Source organism: Nestor notabilis, unplaced genomic scaffold, assembly GCF_000696875.1.
Source record: "Nestor notabilis isolate BGI_N333 unplaced genomic scaffold, ASM69687v1 scaffold13724, whole genome shotgun sequence".
NCBI lineage: Eukaryota > Metazoa > Chordata > Aves > Psittaciformes > Psittacidae > Nestor > Nestor notabilis.
Genome location: NW_009924355.1, coordinates 7,972 through 27,680, shown reverse-complemented (window position 1 = coordinate 27,680; position 19,709 = coordinate 7,972). Strand labels below are relative to the sequence as shown.

At 35.4% G+C, this 19,709-nt stretch overlaps 1 protein-coding gene across 1 annotated transcript in view; it reads right to left on the bottom strand.

Annotated features, from left to right (window-relative positions):
* LOC104404201 (alpha-mannosidase 2-like) overlaps positions 1–18,948 on the bottom strand; it is a gene marked incomplete at its 5' end in the record, with an annotated part of 44,619 nt that extends 25,671 nt beyond the window's left edge. The window contains 8 exon segments of the mRNA XM_010012575.1: positions 726–867; positions 1,923–2,056; positions 6,202–6,316; positions 12,849–12,971; positions 13,079–13,309; positions 15,264–15,429; positions 16,340–16,431; positions 18,867–18,948. Of these exon segments, the coding sequence (XP_010010877.1) occupies positions 726–867; positions 1,923–2,056; positions 6,202–6,316; positions 12,849–12,971; positions 13,079–13,309; positions 15,264–15,429; positions 16,340–16,431; positions 18,867–18,948 (1,085 nt within the window).
* Positions 18,949–19,709: the final 761 nt, after the last annotated feature.

Sequence of the window (19,709 nt, the reverse complement as noted above, 5' to 3'; positions counted from 1 at the left end):
GGCTCCTCCTTTTCCATCCCTCCAGGTCATTCATCCTAGCTTTCTCTGCCTTGAGGGACAAGACTGCATCCTTTTGGAATTCTTAATATGAATTCATTTTACTTGTCAACATATTCATCAACTCTCTCAAAGTACTCCATTAAATTTGAGAAGTATGGCTTTGCTTTAGAGGAAGTATGTTGATCATAAAATTACCCAGGGTAATTTTTATCCTTTATTTCACTAATTTTAGTCTTAGAAAAGCTGCTATTGTTTTCATCTATAGGGATATTAGGCTACACTGCATATAACTTTAGACTAGTGCTTTATACCTTAAAGCAAACAAGCAAACCAAAACACATGATCGGCATCACATTATCCATCTTAAGCCCTCTGCTACCACAGCAGTACGAAAGAGAACAAAGCACTTAGTTTCACTGTTTCAGCTTTGAGTTCCATCAGAGTTCTTGGGTGAAAAATACCTGGTTCTGACAATTTATTGCTCATTTTGTCTTTTTCATAATTTCTTTCCTCTGTGCCTAGTTTGAGTCATATCTTCTATTGAAGATGACAGGATCTCATGTGGGAACAACCTCTACGTCCTCCCTTGTTGACATATTCTAAAACTTGTCAGAGTTGGAGAAACATATTTCCTCCAATGTTAGTATGTATGGTAATCTCTGAATGAACTGTTTCAGACAATCATGAAGGATAGGCCTTTATAATATCTATCATCTTACACTTACCATTTTTCAAGCTTGCAACACCTAGAGACTGAGCTGAATGAAGTGTCAAACGAATGCCAGCATCTTGGATATAAGCCATGGTAGTCATAGGATAGATATTTGCTTGAAGAGGTAACTTGCTCATCGTCAGTCTGGGCTGGATCTGCAGTATGAACATGAACTTAAATAAAACACATTCTTTTTATGCATTTAAACTTTAAAGACCTTTTCAGACATTTATCCCATGTGCTTTAGAAGCAAAACCAGCACCAAAGCACTCACTTCACTGTATTATTTAGCTTTTCAGAGATTTGTGGCTAAAATTACCACTTTGGAAATCATAACCTCAATGTACTTTTAGTTTCACCAAGGGAACCTACAAAAAAGGAATAATCACAGCTAAAGAATGAGAGAAAATTTTCTCTCCTCTGGAGACCAAGCAGTGAATAGACTCAAGGTAGAAGAAAAATGAATTATTGGTTTGTAAAAGAGCTAGTGGAATTCTTGAATAGTACATGATAAATGAGTTCTAGTATTAAAATTATGTTCAAGTTTAAATATTCACTTTTCTGTCTCCAGAAAAATGCAGTTCTACACACTAACTGGAAAAAAGTAGTCTCTTATCCAGCAGGTATGGTTTTTAATCTATTTCCAAAACTATTTTTATCAAGGAAAGAAGATAAGTGAAAGAAAATTTTCTTTCTTTTTTATGTGCTGTTGAGTCCAAGATAAGAAAATAGTCACACTGTATTTCAGACAACACATTACTAATAGGAGAAGTTATTACATTTCAAAATACATCACTTATTTCCACTACAGCAGCATGCAGTTGTTTGCTAGGTCTGAGTTGGACCATATGCATATCTGGCATTGTGCTGCCCGAAGGCCTCTAATTAAACAGACAAAGCAGAGGCGAAAGAAGGCATGCAGATATACAAGCAGCTACATGGTAACTTGTCATAACTTGCTGTATTACAATTCTTACATTAAAAAGGATATAAAGGAATATTTAACAAAATTCCTGAAACAAAACAGTTGCTACTTTATCTCATCTAAATCAAATTTTATGACTACATTTTTAAAGCTTTCCTTTAAAATGATTAGTGGAGTTTAATGTGAGAGTTTGATTAAATTTGACTCAAACTCTTTACAATCAGAAGTATTAAGACAGCCAAAACCTGATACCCTAGACTTTTATAATTAATAGACTACAATTACCTGGTATCCATTAAGATCAGTATAGAATTTATTTTCACTGTTTATGTCAGATGAAATTCTCATTGCAAGCTCACGATTATATTCTCCTCTAATATCCACAATATTAGAAACTTCAACAGACTGGCCTTCCAAACCTACATAAAAAAGATGCGTTTAAAATCTCTCAATTTTAAAAAGTGATTGCCCCATATATAAGAATGACTGCGCTCCCAGGACACAGTGACCTAGTTTATCCCTGCTAGTTTTACTTTTCTATTGTATTTAACCAAATACTTGAAGCCGGTTCAATTATGTACCATATGATACAGCAGTACTTCTAATTCAGTACTCATGGAACAGAGTTTGAAACCTTCATCTAAGTAGAACAGAAGCTATTAATGATAATAACTAATGTGGGTTCCAGAAAATCAGTAGGAAACAGCACATAACTATTAAGTGCTGTCTTTAGCACTTAATACACTGGAGCAAGACCTAGTCATTTACTGCTCTTCCTGACTCTTACGTGGCACCTTTAATAATAACCTGACCATTTCAAACAGTGTGAGATACAGTTTGGACTGGAATCATGCCATCATTCAGCATAACCACTTCTACCCTTTCTGTAGTCTAATGGGACTAACAACTGTAGAAAGAATTCTGCCAAACAGAACAGATACGAAATACCTCTTTTTAGTGAGATTACAGATTACATTGTGCTCATCTGACAGATTGTAAGCACAAGATGATAGAAAGTAAGGGACTGATTAACCAATTTAGTTCTTTAAAACTTGACAGTATTTAAAAATCTTAGATAGCATTATTTTTATTTTTTTTCCCAAAAAAAAGTTCACTGTCTGTCAATTTACAAGACCCAGAGGCGTTGCACATCATTTTGGGTCCTGAACTATAGAATCTATTGCAGAAAGACAAAATACTTTTGAATAGTATTTCTAGATTCTGAAGCACATGGACAGAGGTTACAACTTCTTTTTTCGTTCTACACATACAGTTCTCAAATGATTTTAACAGTTCTGTTTGAGGACATGTTGGAAGAGTTTCCTTAAGGTCTTGTCTTTGCAGAAATCTGAACCAAACACTCTGAACTTTACACAATGGAATGCTGTGAGAGACTGAACTGAAATCAGACTTCACTGTCCATTGTCTCAAAGATTGGTATTAGAAGCTGAGATGGGATTCCACCATCCATTGGCTGAGAGAAGGGTTTGAGGAACTGAAATGGGACCCTCCACTAGAACATCCTCTATGGGGACACCACCTCCAACGACTACTACAGATGCCTGGGGACACCCATCTCCAATGACTACTAAGGACCCTTGGGGCCACTCTCCTCTGATGCAGACTATGGACCCTGGAGGACTCCCACCACCGAGGATGACGACTACGGACCCCTAGGACACTGCTGGATCCATGGTGGTGACTATCTCACTCTGCACCCTGAATTCTTGCTTCATTTCTATCTTTCTTTTCTGGTCTACCCTATCACTATCTCTTTTTTATAATAATTTTCTTTTTATAATAATTGATTTTTGTAATAAACAAACTGATGGATTATGGTACTTGACCTCATTTGCGTATTAATTTCACTCTTGGGATCACAAACGAAATAGGATCCTGTTATTATTTATGTAAAATGTACATAGTTTATGTTATTATCTATGTAAAATACAGTCCGGGTTGTGATTTTGTCAGCTAATCATTTTTAAAATCTGAATGCCAACTGCAGCAGTACCAGAAATTGTTAAAATGTTAACATTTACCAATGGCTATTATAATACAGTGCTAAAGGAAAAACATTCAATTCAAGTAATTATTTCTATTTTCTGAGACCTTATCTGGAAAACATGGATCTATATGTTTCACTTCTGATGCTCTTAGTCACAGATTTTCCAACTATTTTAAAGTAGGACTATTAAAGTGCAAAAACATTGATCAAGGATACAATATTTTAGTTCACAATTTTAAAACAACCAGACCATGACTTAATCACAGCTCTTTTCTACAACATAATATAAAAATTCAATTATGAAGATAATGAAACATACAAATCTTTTGATGAAAATATTAACAATCATTCTGATATCAAAATCAAGATGCCAATAGAAGCAGAAAAGGTTAGAAAGGTAAACTGCTGTACCAAGTTGTCAAGCCAGAGTATTTTCTGCTCAGAATCAACAGGATTCTAAAGCCAAAAGTGCAAAAGCAAAATTGCTGAAGAAGCTCTAAGACTTGTAAGTACTGTCCAACACCTGGATTAGCCACACAATCAAGCTTTCCACTCCCTGGCAAGAAGGTAGGTTACAATAGGAGTATCACATTTTTATTTAAAAACAAAATGTATGTGTACACAAACATATTTGTATTTCTCTCCACACACTTTGTACGTATCTAGTAAAACTTGTTTTAATTGAAGTAATACTATATAAACAACTTGTTACAAATCCCAGGAAGCATACCTCAGCAAAACAATGATGTAAAGTCATCCCTTTTAAACTTCGAAAAAGCTCATTTCAGAGAAAGAAATTAAAATAAAAACATACCATAAAGGTAAACAAAGAAAATATGTAAATAACTGCATCATTTTTCCTTGTAAAAGCTGAGAGCATGCTGCAGGGATTCACCATGACAACCATATAGATAATGGTTTAAGTATTGAAACAGTAAAGATGAACTAAAAATTGTCCAAAAAAGGGATGAAAAAACTCTAGATAGTGTACTCAAAATGAAAGTTAAACTCGTGTTAGGAATTGGTAAGCAGGTGATTTTCACTGACAACTCATTTTCTGTGAACTGTGAAATGGAAGTATAATACTTTTGGCATGCACTTACTAATGAATTAAAACAAGAAAACTGAGACTCCAAAGAAATCCATTTAAAACAAAACCAACCAATCTCACCCTAACCAAGAAGGGTTTTCTGGCTTTTTACTCCCCTTCACTACAGTAAACATCCTCCTTATATAAGTTCCCTCCCTGGTAAGAAGCTTAATTTATCAAAGCCCACATAGCAAAGTAACTTTCTTTTCATATTTTTGGCAACCTAGTGCATCTTGATGTCAAGGTACTTTTTATTCTGATTTAAGCACATTCTATATACTAGTCACATAAAAAAATATTTTTTTGAATATAAACATATTTCCTTCAGATCTTCAACAAGAAATTACTATACAACATCTTGGTTTGTATTCGTAAGGAATGTGATCTACAGTTTGATTCAGAACTACTGCATCAGTCAAGCTGGCAACTTAACTCTGATCAGTATATGGCATGTAAGTAAACTTAGGAACTTCAAACTTCCAAGAATGCACTTATGTAATAAAAAATGAGGTATCTGAATAAAAAAAAATTACAACTAAAAAAAAACCAAAACATGAGGTTTTGACTACAAAGACAAGGAAAAGAGCAAGGGAGACTTTCAAAGTACTTATAGCTCAATTACATGTATTTGAAGGTATTTAGAAAAATAATTAAATATTATAAATAATACTTTTAAAAACACACAGGCAATTTTGACACTACAGTGAAGTTAATGGTAATATAAAGCTTGCTTAAGTTTCTTCAAGTGTTGAAAATATTAAGCCAATGTTTCTGTATTTCAGAAAAATTCCAGTAAATACAAATAGATGAACAACTGAAAAATACATGTTTCCTACTTCAATTACAAAATGCTACCCTTCATTTATTTCAATTTTCGGGAAATTTTTTTCATATAATTGCACCGTGATTTCCTCCCTCTTTATCTAGCCAATTTAATCATCAAGTTTGGAAGGGTACAGTTTCTATAAAGTTACTGTTCTATAATTTTCTTGGAAATCAGTTGTTGAACAGTATAGAAACAAAAAAATGCAAACCTTATTGAAGGAAAAGTTACATTCATTTCAGTTCAGGAGTCAGTAAGCTAGCATTTAGTGCTGATTCTGTCTCAAGATCTTCCAAGCAGGTAACGGACATAAAGAGGAAGCTCACAGGTAACTAAAGCATGCCTACAGTTGTGGAGTAAACCGGACTTCACTATTAATGCCCTTAAGAAATATCTTTACATTCTTTGCAACTTCAGAGAAGACATTGTTGTACCTCCATTAGTAAGATTGAAGCTATAAAAGAAACTATGTTTTTACATCATCTTTGAGATATTTCTACATTTTTCTTGTCATTTTTATAATTTACAGCTACCTACAGCATTCAGATGATCCAGTAAAGTTCAGGACCCCCTTGCAGGTAAGAGCCAAGACTGTAGTGATGAAAAATAACTATCAAGACAGACAAAATATTGCAGTTCTTACCCTGGACTTTGTAGAGTCGCATGGTATGTGTCACATGGTGGAAAAAACATACAACTTCTGAGAAAATCCTTCCATGAGCAACTCTTATGGTAGGTGGGTCTGTAAAAATATAAGGCTATAAAAAAGAAAAAGAAAGTTGGAATAATTATGTTGAAAGCTTTGCATAAAAGTAATGCCAGTAAATTAAATTATTTAAAAATACAACCTGAAATTCAGCAACTTCTCTTCAAAGTGTTACTTTTCCTTCAGCTAAAATTAGGATAACCCTCATTACACATCTCACCAGTATTTTATGAAGATTAATAGATACAAGGCCTACAAACACATGTATTAATATTTGCAAACATCTGGATTGATCTTGCTTGCTAGCAAAATTATACTTGCTAACCAGTAATCAAATACTGTAGTTTTGTATCCTATGGCAAATGGTTTAAGTGTCTGTTTGGTTTGCTCATAGTCTGCTGCACCAGTGGTGCACACTGCGTGAGGAAAGATTCCTCTACACTGTCTTGTGGATCAGTTTGCATATCCTTTTGAAAGTAAAAGAGGAAGCTTTTTCTTCATCAAAACCAGCTACAGTTGCCATAGCAGCCACCTGGAATACAGGGTAGAGCTGGAAACCATTAAGCGTCCTCAAAAGGAATACTGGCTTCTTACTAATGTCTCTCAAAGACTAGAAGAAATTCCATCTATCCAAAGTCAAACCAAAGAGATGAAGAAAATTATTTTTCCTTGTAGTTACAGTATGAGTACCAGCTAAGCAAACAATGACTTTTTTTTGAAACAGTTGATCTCAAACTGAACAGTATACACTATATAGAAATACCTGGATGCCTACAAAGGTAAAAACAGGTTAAATATTAAGTGTGTACAAAGCCAAAACTGAAAATACAACACATGCAATTACTACTATAGGGCAACAACAATGAATAAGGACTTCACTGAAAAACCCGCCAAAAAAATACTCGAGAAACATGTTATTAGGAGTGCTCTAAACAGAAAGCTTTTAGAGGATGGCTGTCTTCCTCCTGTATGTACCAATATCAAAGGAGGACAGAGAATGCTTATTCTTCATCAGCAAGAAAATCAAAGATTAAATGTATCTTGAAGAAGAGAGGAAATAAAGATTACACACACACAGACAAAAGTCAGAGAAGAACAAGTACAGGTCCATATCATCCTATCTTCTTCTTCAAGCATGTAACTGTACACATAATCATGGAGAAGACATCATGAAATACTATAAAAAAAAGAAGAAACTGAAAGTGACTTTCAAAGCCTCTAAGTCTGTCTTTCTACTCACATATTTATTCCTAAAGCTTCAGACAGAACCCTGTTAAATAAAAGTTTTCCCAAGCTCCAAGAGGGAATTCTGCAGCTATCATCTACAGGAATACTTTGCACAGGAGTTTGGAAGAGGAATCAGTTGTTTACACTTTGGTAAGATGGGTTGTTTTAGGAAGAGAGGGATTTTCTACTGATGATATTACAGTAATGTTTTACCCAGATAATGTAACTGGAGCTATCCAGGACCAAACCAGCAAAATAGAGAGATGCTGGATGAGAGACAGAGGAATGAAAAATGCTGTGCAGTTACTTTAAAAAAAAAAAAAGTTACCTGGATTATATTTTTAAAACAACTACAACAAATAATAATGAAGGAACCCCATTCCATCAATCTTATTAGCATAAAACATGATGGTGACATTGTGTTGTGGTTTAAACCCCCTTATCATTATTATTATTGGTGGTAGCAGTAGTAGTTTTGTATTATACCTTAGTTACTGGACTGCTGTTATCTCAACCCATGGGATTTACATTCTTCCGATTCTCCTCCCCATCCCTCTGGGAGCGGAGGGGAAGAAAGGAGGGGTGAGCGAGCTGCTCTGTGGTTCTGAGTTACTGGCTGGGCTTAAACCACAACACATTGACAACAACTACCAAAACGCATCGTTCCCATAAGAGTAGGAAGCAGAAGTGAGATACATTTAATGGCTCTAAGGTTCTGGGATATTGGCACAAACACTAAGTTCACACACCAGAGTCTCCAAGCTGCTCATGCAGTCAGATCTGCTCCCCAGCTGAAGATATAGGGGAACTACATGGAAAGATGAGGTGATAGAAAAGAAAAGGAATTGCATGAGATTCAGCAGCCTGCTGTGGAAGATTCTGTTGAGCATGGAAAGCAGTATTTTCATAAACAGAACAACAGAACAATGGGTCAAAGAGTCCAGAAACTATTTTTCAGTACTCATATTCAAGAGAAATATTACAACCTCACCTTGACACAAGCACAGAGGGAGAGTGAGGTAGAAATTTTAAGGGAATACTTGGAGCAAAATAATACCCCATAGCTCCCAAGGATATCTTAAAATACTTGGCCTCAAACTGGGTGCCAGAGTGCTAAGGGGCACAGGATAACTGGAGAGATGCCTTCACTTGAAAGTTTACTGACATAGAAATGGGCATGGAATATTACAGCCCAAAGGCATGAAGCATGGGCAATAAGCCTTCCCCCTCATAGACAAGTGAAGCACTACTAACCATCTTAGTATGGCCTAGAAATTTCTGGCAGTGCAGCACACTCTGTTGGCATGGAAGTCAAATAAACTATGCCCAGAGGAAAGCTTTCTAACACAGACTGAATTGCTCTTGATATGCCTAAGGTTTTGAAAAGAAAACAAAAACAAAAACCACTAAAAACCAAACAAAAACCCCTAACACTCCCCCACCCCCCAAAAAAAACCAAACAAAAAACCCAACCCAAAAACCCCAAACTCAAGACAAAAGCTTCAACTTGCTTCTGAGTAACAGACTAGCCTTCATTTGGCAGCATCTGAGATTAGACTGGGCAGGAGGTGTGGGTGGGTCAAATACTATGAGTTCTCAAGAACTGTGTTAAAAGAATTATGTGGCCAGAAAAAGTTGTAATTTTAATACTTTTGTCTCCAAAAGCAACCCCACCAATATGCGGGCAGATTTTCAAATGACAGATGTGATGCTTAAGGAAAATACATAGTACCAAGAAAAGAACAGACACTTCAAGGGAGCTGATTCTTCAGCATGGAGAGCACCCTCCAGGTAATGGTGCCTGCATACTTGTCTTTTCCTGTTATCAGGCACTCAAAAACAGCGAAAGCACTAAAAGTAAGAATACTGTGCTTGAATGATGATCCTCTGTCCCTTCAAGAGAGAATATCTGAAGGTGGATACAGGGGGATACTCTGAATGGAGAGTCTCTTTCGGGCAGTGGAACATCCAAATCTCATTTACAAAAATGTGGAAGGGTACCATTATATTTTCCTTCAGTTTGAAGGCCAAGAATTTAGATAAACTCAGATACGTGTTCTTCTCCAAGGAACAGAGGCAACAGGTAATCCTAACAGATTAAAAAAGTGACTGTTGTGAAAAAAGTTTCCTGTAGCTAGTAGCAGCAGCTTCAGCTATGCAAGTCAGAGATCATCATCAGTGAAGGAAGTCCAACCATGGGGACAAAGTGTGAAGAGGAAAAAGGGAGAAAAGCTCTAGCACTAGAGATCCTGCAGAATAATAATAAAAGAAAAATGTCTTAATATTCTGTTAATACATAAGTACTTACAGCAACTAGTACACACATGCGTGCATAGACACAGCTGCCTGAGAAAGAATCACAATTTCCCAGTTAGCGTCTATCAAAAAAGTCCATTTTGATTCTGAAAAATTGAGTTGTAAAACAAGAAAATGAACTACTCACAGTGATCACACAAACATTTACCACCTGACTCTTTGGAAAAAAACTTTTATTGTCATCCCTATTGATACTGAAGATGGCTAATAAGTATGTCATCCCATACTGACTTGTCTTGAATACATATAAGAAAATATGGACATTTAACAATTTCAAAGTTTGTTAAAATGGATTATTTTTTTTTCCTCCTAGATCTAACAGATTTATGGAGTTGGCCACACTTCACAAAATCACAAGAGCTACAACCATATTTTCCCTTCATAGGCAGGATGCTTTTGTTTGTATTTGTTATAAGCTCCAGGGAAGTCCCTTCCTTTGAAACCTCATTAACATTGTCAATCTACTAAGTAGCACTGATGTTTTAAAAATTAAAATACTGCCTCTCTGTTCTAGTTTGCAGAACATAACAAAGACATAGTAGAAGCACTGCCTAAACTCTACAGCTGCTGCATGGAGCCTCTGTTCTGTAGCATTGTTCTGGACTTCACACTGGTGTCCTGACCTGAGACTGCCACTGAGCAACTTCCACACTTCAGAGACAGCAGGGACAGAATCACCCATGGTCAAGAGACAATTCTTACTGGGGGCTGTCTAGCTGCACCATGGCAATGTTTGCCAGTAAAACAAAGAGTTACTGTTATTCAGTGTACCTTCTATTTAATACTGTGCAAATCACTGCCATTAACTCAGGTCTCTGTTGATGTCCAACTCAGTGCTGGTGTTAGTGGCTTACCTCTTCTTAGCAAGAAAGCACTCCTTGCAGTAGTCAAGGCTGGTTTGAGGCCAGCCATGAAGATGATTAATCCAAGGAACCTCTTGAAAGACTCAGATCCTAGTACATTCTTGCACACAAACCGTCATCATCAGAAAACATGACACACACCTGTAACAGCCTACTGATGACTACAGCTGCGCTGTATGTGTCAAGTATTCTAAACTGACATGGCTTTAAGTCATGGCCTGCAAACCCAGCATGTTACAGCACCACATTTCCAAAAAAACTGGCAGAAGAACCCAAGACCAAGACCAAAAGTACCATAGTAAGACTATTAAACTAGATGAAGAAAACCAATTTCCGAATATTGCAGAACTACAAAGAAATGAACAAAAAGACTTACAGGTGACAAAACAACCAGAGGCAAAGAATACATATAACTGTACTTACACCAGTGGAAAATGACCCAACATGAAACACAATTATTCTTTGCAAATTTTGCTGCAATAAATGGGATAAGGAGAATACAAAAAAATCCCACCTAGCCAAAACTCAAGGAAACAGCCTGTAATCAATCCTCCCACAAGTCCACACAAGGACTTAGAAAATGTTAGTCAATCACCTCGCACATGGAACCCTGAACAGATGGCATTTCTTTTAAGACAGAAATCATTAGTTCAAACAGTTTTAGAAAACTACTAGATAGAATTACACTGTTATTCCCAGTGAAACAAGCTAATTAATGTTATTAAAATAAGGCAAATCAGCCTTATGGTATATTAGTGAAGCAGAATTTTTAGATGTATGATTTCATTTTTATTGTATAAAAAGTTAAAAAAGCTGAAAAGATCGTCCTTTCTAATGTTAAATAAAAATGTAGTTTAATTTCAGTATTCATAAAAGTTCAATATGTATCTGATTTTTTATCTGTGCTTGCAAGCTTGTGAGATACTTTTTCTGTTCAAACAATAGCATTTTGCTACCTAGATTTGACCAGATTATTTTTATAAAGCAAATAATTCAAAAGCATAGTTAAAATAAAAAATTTTGATTTAGTGATTATTATTTTTATAAGTAAAAGATGAAGTGGCATCTAAAATAAAATTAAAGTACAACAATGCAGCTCATGAAAGGTAAAAATTAAAAGACATAACTGACATTGTTCAAGAATTCACAGATCAAAACCACTGACATGTAGAAGTTAAAATAAGTGAACCTTGTTGAGCATAAGTGATGCAAACATTTAAAGGACTAAATACACTAAATGGTTTTAAACTGCCAACTCACAAACCTCAAAACATGTGCCTCTAGGAGACACTGCTAAAGAAAAGGAAATTGTTCTGTTCACTTCCAGAATCATTTACATATATAACAACAACAACAAAAATAGAATTATTACCCTTTCTTATTTCCTTAAGTGGCAAACATAGACTCCTAGTTTGCCTCCTGCATGCAACTTAAGTTTCCCAAGGAGAAACTGGGCAAAAGAAATATACTGCAAACTAGCTAGTTTCCTAAAATTATTCAGTATTTCATCACTTGTTTTCTGAAATATGACTCTTCCAGTTCCAGAAGTGGTACAGTAGAGTCCATATGGTAATTAGGTTAGTTTAAGAACACAGTCATATCTGAATTTCTTGAAAACTAACTGAATTATGCTGTTGCCCTCCAATAGTTATGCAGCTAAAAATACTGATAACTCTAACCAACTAAATTGGAACAGTTGCTTACAACTCTGTCTTTACATTTATTGTAATTGAGACTCAGTATTTTAATGACTGTAGCAAACTACATTTGACAGTATCCGCTAAAAAAGTGCTACACTGTGAATTGGAACCTCCTCATTCACAAATTAAAGAAATCTTACGAATCAGAAAAGTGAAGAAATGCAGAAATGAATCAGTATGTCCTATACATTTTCTCCAGAGCAAGTGAAAGAACTTATTTTATTGATAGTGAATGGTCACATCTCACTGGATTTCTTGCAGGTGCAGCATCTTACTTTTGTTTTTTTGGTGAATCATAAATGTTCTGTATATTTTCAAATTAATTAAGTATGAAGTTCCATCAATCATTTCAATAAATGATATCATTATTTCTAGCCACACAGCTCTGTTTAGTTGTTGGGTAAATTAGCTCTTCCAATCTTTATGAATGCTTGAACTTAGTCCAAGATTAGAATCTCTCTTCAAATGGAAGATTTACCTTGGCATCTCCATCTGGTAAGAAGAGATAAGCTCCACTTTTATCCCGGTTACTTGTAGTTCCATACCAAGCAAACTCCAGCTTCATTTGATGATTTTTACCATCTTCTTTGGTATTTATTTTCTAAGGATAGAGAATCATGTTTGAAATAGTTGACATATTTAGGATTCCACAAATAAAACCAGAAGTTCTTAAAAAAGTGAACCATAGCGTTTTGAAATATAACACACCTCCAGTAATCCAGACATTCCAGAAAACCACAGTTTCATGTAAGCATTTTCCAAGATTATATTATCCACAGAATTCTGCATGTCTTTTATCTTGAAAAGTCTGTCTGGCTTCTCCTGTCTACTATTCCTCAGATATATATTATAGTCTGCTAAAACTGCTTCTGAACTCTGATGCTCCAAAAGCTGGTAAACTCCAAGCCCCAGAGGTGGTAGATGCGCCACAAAAGAGACCTGTTGGGAGAAAATAAGAAGGCATTATTAAAAATATCAAAGTATCAACTTTTTATACTAAATTCATGCTCAGCATAACTCCTTTTGCTTTGGTAATTTTAGGATGGCTGAATTTTTCCCATATTCCATAAATGAATATGAAATTATAAGTGACATTCTAAAATGAACAGCTGAAGTGTGTTAAGAAAAATTAGCAAACAAAAATGTCTGCATTGCTAATTTCCTTAGCATCAAGACCACTGTTGTATTAATGCAGTAACAGTTTTGAAGCTTTTTTAAAAAGAATGTTAGCCATGATGCACAGTGTGCATTGAAGATGCATGTATAGTGTATCAAGTGCACACAGACCCTACTTTACCATTCAAGTTGTGTTTAAAAATCCACAATATTAAATAGCAAAATATAAGACAACTGTCTCAATTTTAGTCTTTGGTTATTTAGGAGCTATAATTGCAGAGAAAGAACAGTTATATAAAAGGTAAATCTCCAAAGCAATCTGCTTAAAATTTGAGGTACAGATATGTGATTTTATTTCTTCTTCAGGGAACTGAGTTAATTACTGTACTGGTTTTGGCTGAGATAAGACTTACATTTTTTCACAGTAGCTCATATGGTGTGATGTTTTAATATCAACACTGTGTTAGCTATCACTGAGCATTGCTTATGAAGCATCAAGGCCTTTTCTGCTCCTCAACTCATCCAAACCAGTGAGTAGGCTGGGGGTACACAAGAAGCTGGAAAGGTACACAGGCAGAACAGCTGACCCAAGGGATATCCCATACCATATGGCATCATGCTCAGCATATAAAGCTGGGGGAGGGGAAGGAACAGGGGAGATGTTTGGAGTGATGGCGTTTGTCTTCCAAGTAACTGTTAGACATGATGAAGCCCTGCTTTCCTGGAGATGGCTGAACTCCTGCCTGACCATGGGAAGTGGTGAATGAATTCCTTTTTTTGCTTTGCTTGTGTGTGTGGTTTTTCATTTACTTGTGAAACTGTCTTCACCTTAACCCATGAACTGTCTTTATCTCAACCCATACGTTTTCTCACTTCCAACTCTCTCCTCCATCCCACTGGGGGCAGTGAGTGAGCAGCTGTGTGGGGCTGAGCTGCTGGCCAGGGTTAAACCACAATAATTATCCCTTTGGAAGATAACTGGGAGACATTTGCTGAATTGTCTTTGCAGGAATATTATCCTGAAACATGTCCAACTTGGCTCACAGGTCAAAATCAATCAGACTTGAGAATGTAAGCCCGAAAGTAATACAGTGCTATTACAGTAGTACAGTACTATATATCACTAAGAATTTAAAGTATAGTTTCTGATATGTGATCATTGAGAACAATCTTCTAAACTGATGTAGGATTCAAAAATTCTCAGAAGCTTTGTTTATAACCAAAACCAAGAGAAACTGTCTGTCTACCGTGAGTACAGGAGTAATGGAGATTACTATCCAGCCTCTATATCTGGAAAACAATATGAAAAAAACGAAAACCAACCCACCAATCCACCAATAAACAAAAAAACCCAAAGCACTAAACCAAATGCCAAAAACACCCAGAATCTAACTGCTTAAGCCATTGCACTTAGAAAACCTTCCAGCTGGAGTGATTAAGCACATATGGACTGTGTATAGCTGTGTGTATAGACTATCACCTGAAGGAAAAAGCTTTCTAAAATTAGGGGAAAAAGACACACATCCAATATTTTCTCTTCACACAGCTCAAAGTGATCTTTAAATGTAAAGCTCTTAACTTATTAAACTTCTGTGATGTATGTAAGAAACAATGCTAAATATGTATGTTTCTTTTTTCCTCAAAATGACTAAATGGCATCATCTGCAGAAGACAAAATTGCCAGTATTTGTAACATGCTTTCCATTTTCTTCAATTGTGAAACTATAGTGTCTGTCAAAAAATCCAACTTTAATGGTTTTTACTTAAAGTAGCATACCTGATATGCCTCATGTGATACTGTAGTTGCTCCATCCCAGACAGCACTAATCTGGACAGTAACAGGTTTTCCCAAAGGAGATAATAATTTAACTCTGGGTGAATTCACATTGACTGAAACCACTGAAAATCGGTCTTGTTCCATAGGATTATATATCAAAAGGTATCTGCAAAAACATATTTGACAAATTACCTTTTGGCAAACAAATTTCCTCCTTCAGCTTTAATATTTCTTCACATAAATTTTACATACAGAGCATTAAAACAAGGTTAGAACAAGTACATACCACAACAAATAAATATGCAAAACATAACCAGGAAACAATGGATATTTAACACCAATTCTTGGCAGATCTTCTTTTCTTAATGCTGTAATTTTTCCCAGCTATTTTGAAAATCCCTTATGATAAAAATATACGTATTTCTCATCTTAATTACTAAAGAATTGCTATTAACAAATGCAAGCACAATCAAGATATTTAAGGGCATTTTGAATTTATTTTTTAGGCTGAACTATTACATTCTTATCCACAGTTGTCTTCCCTTTAACATAATACAGAAACACTGAAGTAATGAACAATACCTGTTGTACACACATAGAATCATAGAATGGTTTGGGTTAGAATGGACCTTAAAAGATCATCTAGTTCCAACTTCTCTGCCATGGGCACATACATGATATATATTCTTTAAAGTAACTAATTCTCTCTGCTATAAGGGAAAATTCAAAATTATTTAAATTATATTTTACCAGAATTCCATATGGCAAGTTTCTGCATGTACACTGAAATATTTTTATTAGGTATGTATGGAATAACTAACTTTTATGTAGTCTTATGTGTGTTTTCCCCTTGGAACACAGATAATGTTACTAACCAAAAGAATCAGCCCCGAAACCAAATAGAGAAATGTTATTAGCCAACAAGTTTTGTTTGGTTTTGGGCTTTTTTGTTGTTGGATTTGTTTTGGGTTTTGTTACGTTTTTTCTTTCGTTTTGTTTTTAATTACAGGTTCATATATTGTGAGGTGTAGAAAAATAAAATTATACTAAAACATTTGTTCCTCATGTATCCATACAGCACTATCGTACTTCTTGTCTCTTCATCGACAAGCTGAAAGAATGCACTACTTAAAGCTGTTCCCTCATGGTTGCCTCTGTTCATTTCACCCTTTAAAAAGAATTGTCCTTAACAGTGAAAAATGTTCTTGCCAAAACTTCTAATAACTTTTTAGATACACAGCTGAACTAATATTCTGCCATCAATTTCCTTGACCCTTGCCACTGTAAAACAGTTTACTCCTTCATGAAATCTGTCTTTCATCAGTTTCCATGATACTCATTTCTTCTTATGAAATCACACCTCCAGCATTTCTTCTAAGTAGATTCTCTTCATTCTCTGCTCTATTTTTTACTCAGATTCCTCAGGAGTTTGTCAGTGGTTTTCTTTCCTTTTTTTTCACATCTTAACCTTCAAAATTAAATTACCACCTTCACAGATCCAACCACTTCACTTACAATTGTCCCCTTCCACCCAAACTAGAAAACTCATTCTGTCACTCAGTTCTTTCACATACACATCACCTGTAGCTTAAATCTCTTTCCATAATCTCACTTTCTGACTGTTAGCCTTCCAGGTTCCTTACTCATGCACTTAAATGCCCGATGCTCCATTATTTGCTAGCCTAGCACTACAGTACAACTAAGGTCCTGCTAACGAGTTACTTACCTAGCTAAGCCCTTTAATCTTTTCTCTTTTCCAACACAGCTCTAAGCTGACTGAGGGTAGCCATTGTCTACACACGTGCCAGAGAAGAGTGAAGTCTCTGTGGTATACAGTCAGGCAGGCAGTGGACAAAACTGCTGATATGATACTTTCGAAATAATTAAACAGCAACATTTCAGGGTTGAGAGGCAGCAGCAAACTGCTTAGTTAATAAGAAAGCACAAATTTAATTCCTCCTTATTGTAAGAGAGAGGACTTCTATACAATTTTAGTGCAAAGCCAGAGACTAAGTTAATCCACCACTAAAACCATGAAGGCAATACAGAAACATAAGGAAAATTTTTTCTTTTTCTCCATACTGCTGAAAAATATCACTTACTCTCTTTCCAACCCATCCTTTGATTTTTTTGCAACAATAGTTTTAACAAATGCAGTTTTATTCTATGGACACTCAGAATCTTTATGAATACTAACCAGGCTACAGTTTTCCCCTTATATTTTCATTGGCTCATTTCATTTTTGTTCTGCATCAAACTTAGGCTGTTCATCTTCAATTTTATAATTCACTGCTACCCTTTTACCTCATAATCAGTAGGAAAGGTCAATTCCAACTTCTCATTAGTTAAATAAACTAAAATCAGAGGCTGTATTAGCTTTTTTCTACAAGAACCTTTGGATTGCCTGCTTGCATACAGCGCGCTACTCATAAAAATTATTTTCCTTTTGACTCCTTGGAGGGAGATTCCTGTGCTGAAGTATTGTTAAATCGTGAATTCTGTGCATAACAACTATTCTCCTTCCATATTTGTGCATCTATCAGTGATCAGTTTCCTCCTAGCACAGCAAAAATCACTTTGGGATGCTCCTTTTTTGCCTCGTTTCATGTTGAAGACTCCAAAATTACTAGACAACACAATAGTAAACCATATTCTTGGTCAGCTTTTGGAATCTTTAACAAGACTATGTGCAAGACTATGTGACAGCCTCCCCTGGACTTGGGTAGGTCATTTTACATTTCTGCTTAACTGAAGAGGCCTTCTTTGTAGGTAAAACTTTAACTTAAATATTAACGTATTTTCTTATAGCAGTTATGGAATCAAAACCAAACTAAACCAACACTGCTCCCACTCCAGACCCCTTAAAAAGTAGGAAAAAAAAAATAAATTAGTGAAATACTCTAAGAACTCATATACTGTGTAAGAACTGTGCCAGAAACAATACAGATCTACAAGATGATCCAACACAAAGCTCAGAAAAAATCATCACTCAAAATCTTTAATTTAATCTTTCTATGAAGTAGAATTCCTCAATTCTTACGCCTCCAACTAAAATGCTGGCCAATACATACAATCCATTTCCAGTAATGCTATACATCCTCCTTAAATTTAAATTGTCTGCCAAATAAAGAACATATTACTGTAAAAATATTTCCAGAAACTTTGTTCACCTTCCCATTGATATAAGCATGTCTCACAACTTCAGTCACATGACAAATTTACCCATGACAAAAGACCCTAGGAACGCCATATCATCTCTATATTTTACCAGACTATATATTTTTTTTAAATATTCAATAAAACAAAGCTCTTGTGGTATTGAGGTACATATATTTTATACTTCTTGAGTCAAGGTATTATAGGTATGTAAACTACTAATGCAGTCAGATGAAGCTAGTAATGACAGGCCAGATTCCTGAATTGCAGGAATTTTGCATAGATCACAGTAGTTTGCTTTCAAATTTTAGTGCAGCAGGATTAAAGTATTTATACTTAAGACACAATGCTGGTGCATATACAAAAGCACTGACTAACTAATTAAATCACATCACTTCTGAAGCACTATTCAACTCCCACCCTTAAATAAAATACTATAACTATTTTAAATTTTATATGAAGCAGAAAAGCTATACTTCACTTAAGCTGTTTCATTACAATGAATGATATCCACAAATGCAGAGTAAAACTGCTTAATGTATTGTGGTTACATAACAGAGAGAAGCAACTTGAGAGTACTTAAAGGTTTTCTATTCCAGATTTTAAGGCAAAAACATGAATATTGCTGTCTTTCAGAAGCAGTAATCAATTTTTCTTTCATTACTCAGATCACTGGGCTTAGGCAACAGCACAAAGAAAACTACGAAAGCTGACATTTTTTGTCAAAATAAATAGGGAGGAGTTTTAATGCTTACTGGTAAAACTCAGATGAATAGTTACCTGAAATATTTTACTTTAGAAACCCCATTATGGACAAGTCTCAGCTATCATTTCTGTCATTCATGAAAGAAATCAAAGAATTCTGAAACTGTTTTAATATAAACTGTGCTGAAACAAAAGGAAATAATATAACTACAGACAAACCACATCCAACGTACTCACACAGAGACCACATATTCCACCTGTGCACTAGGAACAGGAGTAAACTGCTCTCAGCCCCACAAACAAATAAGAAACACGTGCAGATTTGAGCTCTTGTAACTCTGATGTGCAAAAGTTTGCAATTTCAGAAAAGAAAATCCTGTCACCAGTTTTCCAGACACTCTTAGAAAGATATACCTTGATTGTTTTTACCCCATACTTTTCTGGGTCTTTGAAACCCCAAACAAGTATCTTTTATTCATACAAGCATGATCATTTTTCCTATATAAACAACCATATGTTATTAATAAACCCTTCTATTAGACATGTACCTCCAAGCATCAAAGAATCTTTCCTGTAGTTAAGATT